Consider the following 12,216-nt stretch of genomic DNA (forward strand, 5'->3'; position numbering starts at 1 on the left):
AGAGAAGAGAAGAGAAGAGAAGAGAAGAGAAGAGAAGAGAAGAGAAGAGAAGAGAAGAGAAGAGAAGAGAAGAGAAGAGAAGAGAAGAGAAGAGAAGAGAAGAGAAGAGAAATCTTCCCTCCCAGCCCTGCAGTCTCCGGGGTGCCAAGGGTTAAAGCTGCAAAACCCCACGAACTTCCTCCTTTCCGCAGCGCCTGCCCCCCAGTGACGCCGCTTTCTGCCCAAATATGTCCGTTTCCTCCTGAAGAAGGAGAAAGCAGAGGAAGGAGGGCAAGAAAACAAGAAACGGAGCCGGACATCGCGCCCCAGCGCAGCCCTGCCTCCTCCTGCCCATGCCGTTCCGCAAAGGTAGGGGCTGGGTGTTGGGGGGGGCGAGGGGTGGCAGCACCCAAGGGTGCTCTCCCCGGCTCGGGGGAGAGGAGGGGGAGCAGGGAGGGCACTGGGGTGTCCCTGGGGCCTCCTTGCAGCGGTGAGAAAAGGGGGCGCCGGGTTTTGTTGCATCTCCATGTTTTTGTGTCGTGTTGGGGCACAGGGATGCTGTGATGGGGTGGGAGACAGGCAGGCTGTGTCCCCGTGGGTGTAGGGTTTTTCTTTGTCATTGCTATAGGGGAATAAGTCAGCTCCGGGTGGTGGAAGGGAGGAGAGGGAAGGAGGAAGGTTTCCGTGCTGTGTTTTGGGGGATGCAGGCTGAGAACGGCAACTTGAACGCATTGTGTGGGTCCTTGGGAGACGCTCAGCCCGAGGAGCTGTGCCAGTGGGAAACTGGGAGAAGAAAGGCTTTCAGGATGGTTACCCCACCTGGGCAGCCCCCTGTCACACCATGCTGCTCCCCAGTGCCCACATCACCTCTTTTTTTTCCATGAAACCCCATCCCAGCAAGTGGGGGGCAGTCTTGCCCTTCAAGAGCTTGGCAGCGTGGGGCAAGGAGGACCCAGCCTTGGGTCCCCAAAGCCCTGGTGGCCACATTTGCAGCCCCACGTGTGGGTGGATGAGCTTCCCATCCTCCCTGGGGCCGCTGCAAAACGGAGGCCTTCACGTCACCTCATCATCATCACCACGGCGTGTCCCACCGGGGCATCGAGGTGGTGGCGTGGCGGGGATGCTCAGGGTGGCTCTTTGTCCCAGGAGCTTGACGGGGAGGAGAAACTCGGGGGAGAGAAGTCATCTCCAGGAGGCACAAGGGTAGGGGGAGGTCGAGACATGCAAGGACATGGGGAGAAGATGCTGCTCAGCCTCTCACCCAGCTGCTTTGCTGGAGCAGATGTCTCCAAGCCGTTGTGCAGCTGGTGCCGTGCTGGGGCAGAGGGTACCACCACAGGGATACTGAGGTTGGTGGGGCATGCAAGGGCATCAGGGGAGGAAATGGGGCTTTGGAAGAGGCATCTGGGCTGGGTTTTTCTCCCTTCTCCCTCTTGTGGGGAGGATGGTTTGGGTGTGCGGCGGTTTGCCCACAGCCGTGTTCGCTGTGCCTGTGGTCCCTGGCGGGGAGATTTATGTCACATTTAAGGCTCAGTGAAAAATGATGTGGTTCACACCCTCGCATCCTGACAGCACAGCAGGCTTCAGGTCCCGATTTAATTTTAGGTTTCGTTTAGAGAGGAAGAGAGAGAGTGGGTGGTGGGCAGTAAGAGGAAACCAGAGCGCGTCAGGCTTTAAAAGCATGGAGAGCGAGGGGGAGCTTCCTGTGTTGAAGGGCAGCTCACCCAGCCCTGCCGTGTCCTCACCCAGCCCTGCCGTGTCCTCAGCCTTGTTCCCAATAGCTGAAACCCCACACAGGTCTCCAGCCCTTGGGGACACGTGGTGGGGCTGCAGAAATGAGGCTTTATTTCCTCATGGTCCTGAACTGGGGAGGACCAATTTATCACGGCACGGTACTGGGTAGGTACTGGTACTGGGGGCACTGCAAGTCCTTGTCACCCTGCTGTGAGCGATTCCGTCCTGCACCTACCTCGTGGCCGCTGTCCCAGCCATCGCTCCTCTACAAACCTCCTCTAGAGGTCAACCTTGAAACGCCAGAGCAGCTGCCCGCAGCTTGCAGCTCCTCCACGAGGACCTCGGGCAGGTCCAGCACAGCTCAGAGGCCAGTGTGTGGATGGGGTTGGTCCATCTCCTTGAGCCAAGATGAGCTCGTGCTGAAGAGCCTCCCAAGGACCTCTTCTTGCAGATGGAGGCTGCACGGCTTGCTGAGACCATTTTAACCTATGGGAGTTTGGATGAGAGCCCGCTCCACGCAGGGGGAAATGGGGACTCCAGCCAGCTTGGCCAGGGGGCTGAGCAATTCCTTTTGGGAGCCTAAAATGCAAACTCCCCCCTAGCCCTGCTGCCTTCCCTCTGCTTGCGGCTTTGCCTCTCTTTCCTGGGTCTCCCTGACAAATCTGTGTTGAATTCTGGGCGTCCTGGCTCTGCTCTGCCTCCTTGCACTGCAGGCAGTGGCATCGCCCCAGGGTCTGCGGTTCCTGCCCGCAGCAGCCCGCCGTTCAGCCAACCTCAAGGCTCTTTTGGCAGCTTCAGGTAACGAGGAAAGTGTTTCTGGCAGGGATGCTCGAGGACAACTAGAAGGACAACAGCTACAACGTGCTGGAGAACGTCCCCTTCTTGGGTGCTGGCAAACCCCAGCCATGGGAGCTCCCAGCTAAAACACCCTGCCCCTGGCCCAAAAAGCACAAGTTAATTACTGATGTGGGGAAGAGTGGGAGCATGTGCAGGTGATAAGCAGACAGGATCTTGGCAGAGAACAGGGCGTTTGTCATCTGTCAAAGGACAAATAAATGAGTTTCTTGTGGTGCTGGGAAGGAGCAGGAGATGAGGCTGAAAGGCAGCGAGCAGAGGTCGAGCACAGGGTGCTGGTGGCAACGGGCTCCCATGGGCATGGCCACAGCAACTGGGCAGGTAGAAGGGGCAGGAGGGATGGGAGGCGTTTCTCAGCTGAAATAAATAATGGTTGATATCACGAGTAAGGGTCTGGCCGTATCTAAAGGCTGGGGTTGGCTTTTAGCTGTCGGACGAGGAGACCTGCTGGGATTGCTGGTCCTCAGGGCATGTTACTGCTGGTCAGTAACATGCAAGGCATGTTACTGGTGGTGCTGAGCACGCTGTCTGTGCAGGGTGAGCAGGAAGAGCTGATAGCAAGGTGGAGATTAGCAGAGCTATAGGCGTGATGGACCTGCTGACCCAGGCTGGAGGATGCCCCATCTCCAGACAGGGCTGCTGGGTGTGTTTTGGGGAAATCCCCTGGGGAGTGTGCCCTGTGGCACGCATGGAGTGGCTGTGCTTTGTCACCACACGGCGTCGGGGTCCTGTGCAGCGTCTGGAGGAGCAGCCACGGCTCGTGGGGACAGGAGAGGAAGGAGGGATGCTGGAAAATGCACAAAGGGGGGTCTGGGAGCTTCTGAGGGGTCTGTGGCCGAAACCTGAGCTCTGTCCTTCATCTGCTGAGCTGGCAGCAGGAAGGGAGGTTGTGCCCCGTGATTGCTGTGCACATGAGTTGGATTAAACATCTCTTCCCTGGGCTGAGAGCAGCCTGGTGGGTGGGGTGGATAGACAGATAGGTCTCGCCTTGCTTACCCCCTGGAGTAAGGTCTTCATCATAAGCCAGGCATCCAGATCCCCCCACGAGGCAACAAAACCAGAGGAAGGGCAGTGATGGTGGATGGGGTCAACAGTCCTAAAGGGACCTCTGCGTCTCCAGTGCCCACAAGGAGAGCCAGGCGCTTGGCTTCAAGCTGGCAGCACGCGGCTGAGATGGATCCAACCAGAGCCCTGACCTGGGTCCTTCCTCCCTGCATCACACCGACCTCCCAGACCGATCCACTCCCCATCAGCCGAGCTGTCCGGAGATCTTGGAGACTGTGACAGCAACCCCAAATTCAGCCCTGGGGCCACTCGTAGGGCAGAGACCCCATGGCGTGCTGCACCTACTGACCCCACTACAGGCGGGCTGGATGTCCCACAGCACCTCCAAACATGTGCTGGAGCCCTGGTTTGCAGTGTCCCCTCCGGACACGGATGTCTTCTGGCCCTGTTTCTGCTCGTTGAGGTCACCGAAGCTCTTTGAGTGGCTCTTTGAGTGAGCAGAGGTGCTTTTGGCACACAAGTACGAAGGGAAGGGGCAGGCCAGTGCCACATCCTGGTGCTATTTTTGCTCCGCATCCCTTTATTGCACCCTTCCCTTAAATCACAACCCGTGTGTGTGTTCAGGTGGTAACACACCCTGCTGCAGACCTTTCCAGGGTGATTCCAGCTCAGGGTGGAGGTGTGCCTTTCTGCAGGTTCCTGGTCCTTAAGCGGGTATTGTCTTTCCCCTTTCTCCGCTTTCTGGCTTGCTGGGAATGCCTCCGCACACTGCTGGCTTTGCTGCTCACGTCAGCTCTTGCTCCTCTCCTTTCTGCTTTCCTGGCACTCCTCGGCATTTCGGCTCAAAGGGGGATTTACGAGCATCAGTGAATTGCTCCTCCGGGTGACGCAGCTCAGGAGAAGCAAGAGGGAGCTGCTGGGGGGGTCTGAGTGTCCCGGCCCCCCCCTTGGGTCCGTCCTGGTGTCCGTGCCCGTGTGGGCGTCTGCTCGCAGCCATCTGCTCAAAGGGCAGGCAGGAAATGTGCAGTGGAGCTGTCTCCGGCTTCCCTGACTCACCGGCTCGTGCTTTCATTAAACTGTCGCCTTGTTTTCAGCCATCACCTTTCCTGGAAGACTGGAACCTCCCTCGTGTCCCGCTTTCCCCCCGGACTGTGCTTCTTGCTGGGGTGATTTCCTTGTGGCTCTTGTTTTAATTTGAGCTCCTTTCGCCTGGCTGGCTTTGGGGGCAAAAACACGAGCAAAAGACCCAAACTCACAGGTGTCTGTGCCCCCATCCCATCCATCCGTGCACCTTCCTGCTCTCCTCAGTTCCAGGAAAGCTCTCCATGAGCATGACCTCGCTACTGTCTTTGTGACATTACACTTTCTTTAGCTTTCCTAGCATTCATTAAGAGCTTTTAATGGGTTTAAGGAGTCACCGTGTCCAGGGGTTGTGCTGGAGCTGGACCCACCGCCCAGCTTTAAATGGGGGCAGGAGGCTTGGAGCTGTTTTGGGGGAGCTGTGATGCCCCGTGGGGATTTTGGGACCCCACGGAAACCAGACGGTGGGTTAAGCGGGTTAACAGAGCCTCGCAGACTTCCTGAGTCTGGGAATTGAAACCACGTAAAGATGCGACTCCTGATAGCATCTCCTAAGCTGGGAGCAGGCAGACGTGCCTCCAACCTGCCTTCCCAGGGCCAGACACCCAGCAGGCAGCTTGGGCTGCTGGAGGAACCCTCAAAATTCCTTCCTCTTGGTCTTGGACTCTCCTATGCCACATTTACACAATGAACAGGCATTGGTGCAACCCAACTGCCTTTTACACATGCCACCAGCTGAGCACTGTGCTCAGTGACCACCTCATGTCAAAAAAGCCCACCTGGGCACGCCTCACCCCTTCCCAACACACCCTCAACTAGGGAGAAATTCATCTCGCCGTAAAACAACCCTGCCTCCCTTCGCCTCGCCTCCCTGCTGCGATGACAGCCGCCTCGGAGCGTCGTCCCCGCATCCTCGCTCATGGCAGGAGCCATCATGCTTGGGGAAGGTGAGCTTTGGAGGTGTTCGCCTAAAATCAGATGACCGCGGGCTTTTCGCCGAGGGACGTGGGAGGATTTCAAAACCAGCAGCCGGCAAGGCGTGATCGCCCTTCGCCTGCCGCGTGCGTGCACGCACGCACACGGGTGCTGCCTTCGGTCTCCGCAGGGCACCCAGCAGTTTTTGAAACACAGACACGTTTTCACAGCAGAAAGGCTGAAAAAGCAATGATCGGGGACTTTTATTTATTTATTTTTTGCCCCAAGGGCGTCATCCTGTTGGTTCCTGTTTGGCTGCTGAGTTTCTCAGCCCCTCTCCCCAGATCCTTTACTCCCAGTCTGAGGGTTACCAGATTTATCACTTGTGGCAGGGGAAACTGAGTCAGGAGAGGGCACAGCGCTGTGCTGGTGGCTGTGGCTCTTTGGAGCCCTTCAGGACCTGAGCAGAGCCTGTGCTATTTCTAGCAAAGGCGGTGATTTGATACCACGGGACGGCGAGTCCGACGCACTGTACCTGGCTGCGTGTGGCCATGACACTGCTACTGTACCCAAATGGGCTGTCCCCAACCTTCCAGTGCCCGGGGACTTCACAAGGGATTTGGTGAGACAACCCCCAGGCACCTGCTGGTGGCTCTGCCCTGGGACTTGTGGGTCACGTTGTCCTCCCTGGGTCTGGCTGCATCCCGTCCCGGGCAGAGCATCCCTCTGGGTGCCATCTCCTCCCTGCCACATGTGAAAATTAAATCCCAGCTGGAGCCCAGAGCATCCCTTGTGATTTGGGGCCACACAAGCAATTCTGCAGGGTGCTTGCAGTCCTGCTGCCGATTCCTTTCTGACAGCAGCAAGGCAGGGATCCAAACCCCTTATCTGCAGCTCCAGTGCTCTCTGCATCAAACCTGTCCCTGCTGGAGCACGCGGCGCCGTGTCCCCTGTCCCAGGGCAGGGACATCCCGGTGTGCATCGCTGCTCAGGGTAGTGTGACACGCGGCTTGAGCATCAGCTCGTGTAGAGGAGCAGGGTGTTAAAGCCCCACCTTGAGTGTTTTGGGTTGGAAACTGGGGAAAGTTGTATTTGTTCTGGGAACAGATTATCTGAGGTCAGGCTGGGCAGGCTGGGGTGTACAAATATCTCCCTGTGAAACAACCCGGGTAGAAACGATGCTGCTTTGGGGCTGGGGAGTGGGAAACATTAAATTTTCTAGGAGAAAAAAAAAAAAAAAGGAGGTGCTGCTGTGTTCCCGAGCAGCCTCAGCCCTGGTTTCGGCTTGCCTGGTAGGACCGGCAGCAGGTATTTGGGCAGGGACGCGGCAGGGCTGGAGTTAAACCAGCTGCAACACAAAACCCCTTCCAGACGAGATGATTTATTTCCCTCCCCGAGCACTCCTCTTGGCAGCTCGCTTGCCCGAGCTGACCCGGGGAGAGCCCTTTTGCAGGGTAGCAGGGTAAACTTGTTTACGGCTCCTTTTCTGGCAGGCACGTGGCGGATGGTGGGGCCGTGGGGCTTCCGAGCACATGCAAGCCTGAGGAGCATGCATGAGCTGTGCACGCCCCGCTCACGCGTGCACGGGGAGGACGTCCTTGCTGCCTCCACTTCCCCAGCCACCAGCAGGGACACGAGCAGCAGGAGCTGCTGCCTGGGTCTCCTCCGCCGAGATTTCTAGGAAAGCTCCGGAACGGCTCAGCTTGGTAAACAGCAGGATTTGGTAAACTCGCTGGGATTTATCACAAGTGGCTCCAGGGTAAAATCGGGCAGCCTGCCTCCTGTACCCACATCTATTTTTAAGCCCCTGTGCACAAATTTCAGTCCCTGGGGTGCTCTGGGTGCTCCTGCACTTCTGGTGCCTTGCTCGTGGGCTTCAAGGCAGGGACTAAACACCCTCCGCAGAGCCACAGTGCTGATTTCAGGGAAACTGAGTTATTCTGCCCCTAAAAATACTGATGGGCACTGCCAGTTTATCCTGCATGAGTGGAGAATAAATGCATCGTAGCCAGGGATATAATTTTGGAGGAAACTGGTCCCTTCACCCCAGGGTGTGACCTGGGCAAGCATCCAGCCTTGATGCCAATAGGAGACTGTAACATGCCCAGGGCATAGATTGGAGTTTTTGTCTTGGTTTTAATCCCGCTCAATGATTTTCTTAGAAACCCTTGTGATTAATGAGGGATTTCTAAGAGGAGCGGAGGGATGTGGCTGGGGCTGGGATTCGGGCTTTGGCAGCCTGAGGAAGCTCCTTCACCCCAGCACCACGGGATGCTGCCCAGCTTTGTGCCAACACCACTGCTCCGGGGATGGACCCATGCTGTGAAACAATGCTACCTATGCAAAAATAATAAATAAAAAATAAGCTGTTCTATTTTCTCCAGTCTGGGCCCATTTCCCAGCTGGAGAACCAGGTCCAGCTGACAGCTGAGGACAGGGCACCAGGGCGGGATGAGGGACTCCGAAGCAGCTTTGCTACCAAGATCACTGTGTTTTGAACCGTGCCCTGAGCAGGATGAGTCGAGACAGAAGAGGCACCTGTCAGCAGTGATATGTTTTCTTGTTTCTTTGTCAAAGGCAGGCAGTGGGTTTCTACCTCAGCAGCTGGGAACAACACGTGCATGGGGGAGCACGGTCTGCAAACCCTTTGGTCCTCTTAAACATGAAATTACCTCTGGTTGCTGCTGGGTTTCCTCTTCCTCAATCTCTCTTCCCCTCTTTTATCTTTTTTATTTATTTAATTTTTGGGTGCAGCCGAGCTGCTCAGAAACTAACCTAATTCAAACACCATGAATCCGAGAGCAATTTGACAAACCATCAGAGAATGCCCAACAAATTGTTGTTGCAATGGCAGCGATTTGCGTAACTTGGTGGAGGACACGTGGGTGGAAAGGGGGCTTTTCTAGAGACGGATTTACAGTCTGAGAGCCAAATTTTGGAGAATCTATGGTTACCTTTTCTGGTTTGGGCTCTGGCTGTGCTACCGGGCTGTGCTTGCAGCCCGGGGTTGAGTCGGCTAACGTGGTCGTGGTGGCTAACGGCCCGGCTACGAATGAGACAAGACAAAGCAGCGAGGGATGTGGCTGATGTGTGCCAGCTCCAGGGCTTAGTCACCCCGTTTCATCGATGACTTGACTCTGTCTGAATGCAAAATGACCAGATTTTTAAGTAGCATCAGAAGGCAGCAGGGATGGAGGCGATCGTGTGTGATCCTGCACGTGTCCCGCAGCCCGAGGGAGCCGTGCTCATCTGGGCTCGGTGGGTCGTGTGGGGTGGGTTTTCGGGGCTCGCCACCTTCGGAATCTGTTTAAGGAGAGATGGGGAGGGGACCCACAGCACATCCCTGCTCACAGCATGGGCTGCAGGTGAGGCGGAGTGCAGGTACCATGACCCTTGCCTTCACCCCAGGCCCACACTGGTGGGATGCCCAGCAGCTGGGGCTGCAGGAAGACCTTGCTCCTACAGAGCTGGCAGGTCTGGGAGATGCTCTGGGCTCCATGCACACCTCCGTGAGTGCCAGCACCCACAGGGGTGCAGACTGGGGCTCCTGTTGGCTCAGTGCATGGGTTGGGTGACCCCAGAGCCTGTCTGACCCCGGAACCTCTCAAACCACATCCTCACAATGCTTTGCCCAGCAGCAGGAACAATGTGCCCATCACTCAGGTGCCCCAAACCACCCAAACCTAGGCGATAAACGCATGGCACGAAACAAAGGCAGGTCGTGCCTTCATCCTGAGCCCAGCTCGCTTTCTGTACTGGGAACCTGGCAGGCAAACCCGCCTGTCTGCCAGAGCCCGTAGTGACTCAGGACGTGCTGTAGCAGTTGTTTGGATGCAGCCTGAGCCCAGGGTAAACAGCCGGGCAGGGAAATGCAAAACCCTCGCCCCGACCTCGCCGTCACTGCCAGGGCGTCAGCACCAGGACGCTGCAAGCAGGGACGTGCTGAGCCCCCCCGGCACGGCGCTGAGCACGAGGACACGGTGCAGAGGAACACGTGGGATGAGCCCACATCCCCCCACAGCTGTTTGTTTGGGCTTTGAGGAGTAGGAAGGAGAAATCGCCGCCCCCTTCGAGCAAGGAGTTTGTGCTCCGATTCCCCTGTGAGCGCTGGTGCCAGAAATAGCGAAGCAGGCACAGTACGAGTGGTTTTCCCCCCTTCTCCATCACACTCAGTGGGGACAGCTCATGGTCAATAGGATGGGAAACGTGTGTGCCCATCTGTGCGTCCCAGATCTCATGGCTCTGGTTCTCAGCTCAAGTGACAGCAGCTGGCTGGGGAGAAATCTGGGTCATTCCCAATGTTATGGAGCATGGTGGTGGCCCTCCTGTTCCCTACCAAACCACCATGTCCCCAAATGCCAGTTGGCTGCTATTGGCTAAAGTCCAGGGCAGAAATCTAAACATTCAGCTGAGTTTTCATCTTTCCTTTTCCTCCTTCTTTCCCTTTTTCTTTCATTTTTTTCCCCTCCCTCTCTCCAAGAAGCTGTTAACTGCTTGTCATTGTGGCTTGGAAAATGCAAATACATTTGAGAAAATATGTTGGCAGCAAGCTCCCCATATTTCAATTTGACCCAATATCTCAGAGAAATTTCCCGTTAATATTTTTCATGTCTGATTGGAAAATATCAGTGAAAGAAGAAACGAAATTCTGTAGATATTTTTGGACTATTTTAAACTTTCCTTTTTTTCCAGCTAGGTCTCCATGGCATGGAAATGATTAAACAAAATACACAAATCGAAAACTTCTGGTAGGAATTGGATAAATGGAAATATTTGCCCTACATGCAGAACAATGTTTGAGAAAAGCCTGATAAGAAAATCTGTTTTTTTTAACCTCTGCATTCCAGCAACCTGTGTGCTCTGCTTCCAGCTATTCAGCTCCAGGAATTGGTTAGGAGAGTTGTTAGGAGATCTGAAAGGTTACCTGGGGATGTGGAGAGCTCCAGCAAGAGATACAGAAACTCAGCCTGGCTCCCACAGCTGAAGACAGAGCTCCTTGAGATGTCCGTCAAGAGCAGATCCTCATCTTTTATCAAGATGTCTTTCATCTCTTGGTCATTTTGATTCCTGGCTCAGAGAACTCAGAAATCCTTGCCATCTCATGATGGCCTTTCAGTTGGCTGGTCCTTGGACATCTTGCAGTGTAGTTGTGGACCTTCCTATTCTGAATTTCACCCTATTGGCCATACACGCTTGGTTGTTTTTCAGAGACATCCCAAAAGTCCCTGCAGGTCTCAGGTTTAAAAGCATGTGACAACAGCCTGGGACACTAAGACCTCACTTCTTGGTGGCTTGTGGTTTCCATCAGCTGGATGGAGAGGTGAGCCCTTGGGGAGGGAACAGGGAACCGATGAGTGGTGCTGGTCCCAACCGTGGTTCTTCCCATCTGGGATCGAGGTGTGGGATGCTGTTGGGCAACCATCACCTGCTGTTGCCTGCGTGGTCCCAGCCCTGCAAGGAAGCAGGGACGAGCGGGTTGTCGATACGGCACATGTGCTCACAAGGGTGTGGAAAGATCCTCAGCACGTACGCAGTTTTGAAATGCAGCTCCTCATCAAAGCTTCGTCCTAGCTCCCAGCGTGGGGTTGTGCCTTGAGGAGCAAGGGTTGAGTCTTGAGGAACAAGGAATTGCATTTTGGATCAGCTTGTTCTGGAGCCCACCAGGATTTGCATCGGGTGGCTTGGCTGTAGACCATGCACTGAGCCCTCCCACCACACTCACAGGCCACAGACACCTCCAGGACCAACTTAACCTTGTTTCAGTGGCTGTGGCAGGGCAGGTGAATCATTCCGGGAGTGCCCTTTTCTCTCTGCAGATGGTCTGAAGGGACCAGCTCCTTGCAGACACCCAAAGCAACATAAATCCTTCCAAATACTACTCACAGCCTTCTTGTGGATGCTCCCAAGAGCAGATCCTCCCAGGATGCTGCCCTGTAGGATGGTGTTTTATCACCCCTAACAGAAAAAACCCATACCAGGACCTACACTGATATTAGCAGGGGATGATGGCAGAGATAAATAAAACATCCTTTTTCCCAGGCTGTGATTAATCCGCCGCATTTTGCTGCCTACAAGCACAAACCACAAGGTTTGCTTCCTCCCTAACCCTGGTAGCCCTCAGGCTAACCTGAAACTTTCACAGTGCCGTGGCCGAGAGCTTCGTGTTGGTGCTTTTGGCTTCTTCGAGGAGATTCCCCTGCTTCCCCAGCGGCTGAGCTTGGTGACATCAGTGCTCCTGGGGAGCCTGCCGGTCACCATGGCACTGCTGAGGCTGTCCCTGTTACATCACAAGGTGAGTCAGCCCCCGAATGAGAGGCCTCAGCCTTCGCCATTGTTTGATTTAATAAGCTGCGATGATGATGAGATAACAATCCCGGCCCTTAATGAAAGGCAGGTGCAAATGAGGCGTTGGGCAATAATTCAACAGCCAGAGTCCTGGGGATAATGAGAGGCTGCGATTTCCGGAGGGTGACCACCTTGCACCTTAAATAGGCTGGTCCCTTGGGTGTTTCCAATGGAGGGCTGCATCCCACATGCACCATGGGGCTGGGGAATTAAGCTCCTAATTAACCCAACCTCCTACAAGCCACCCCAAAATATAGGCCATTTAAATGACCCCTGTAGCAATCTGTGCTCAGAGCAGGGCAA

The 12,216-nt window shown here is 55.3% G+C and overlaps 1 protein-coding gene and 1 long non-coding RNA gene across 3 annotated transcripts in view; one reads left to right on the forward strand and one right to left on the reverse strand.

Moving 5' to 3' along the window:
- The first annotated feature begins 205 nt into the window (after positions 1–205).
- PFKFB3 (6-phosphofructo-2-kinase/fructose-2,6-biphosphatase 3) overlaps positions 206–12,216 on the forward strand; it is a 38,897-nt gene continuing 26,886 nt past the window's right edge. The window contains exon 1 of one of the 2 annotated variants that reach the window (XM_035334067.1): positions 206–348. Coding sequence is in view for 1 of the 2 variants with exons in the window: in XM_035334060.1 (XP_035189951.1) it covers positions 333–348 (16 nt within the window). In the remaining variant the exon portion in view is untranslated. The remainder of the gene's footprint in view (positions 349–12,216) is intronic. The other variant, XM_035334060.1, reaches the window with a different exon arrangement.
- On the reverse strand, positions 9,264–10,630 carry LOC118171205. Its single transcript, XR_004753104.1, has 2 exons — positions 10,493–10,630; positions 9,264–9,836 (listed from the first exon to the last, which is right to left on the reverse strand). It is a non-coding gene; the product is annotated as an uncharacterized LOC118171205 (long non-coding RNA).

This window comes from Oxyura jamaicensis, chromosome 1 (genome assembly GCF_011077185.1).
Source record: "Oxyura jamaicensis isolate SHBP4307 breed ruddy duck chromosome 1, BPBGC_Ojam_1.0, whole genome shotgun sequence".
Taxonomy (NCBI): Eukaryota; Metazoa; Chordata; class Aves; order Anseriformes; family Anatidae; genus Oxyura; species Oxyura jamaicensis.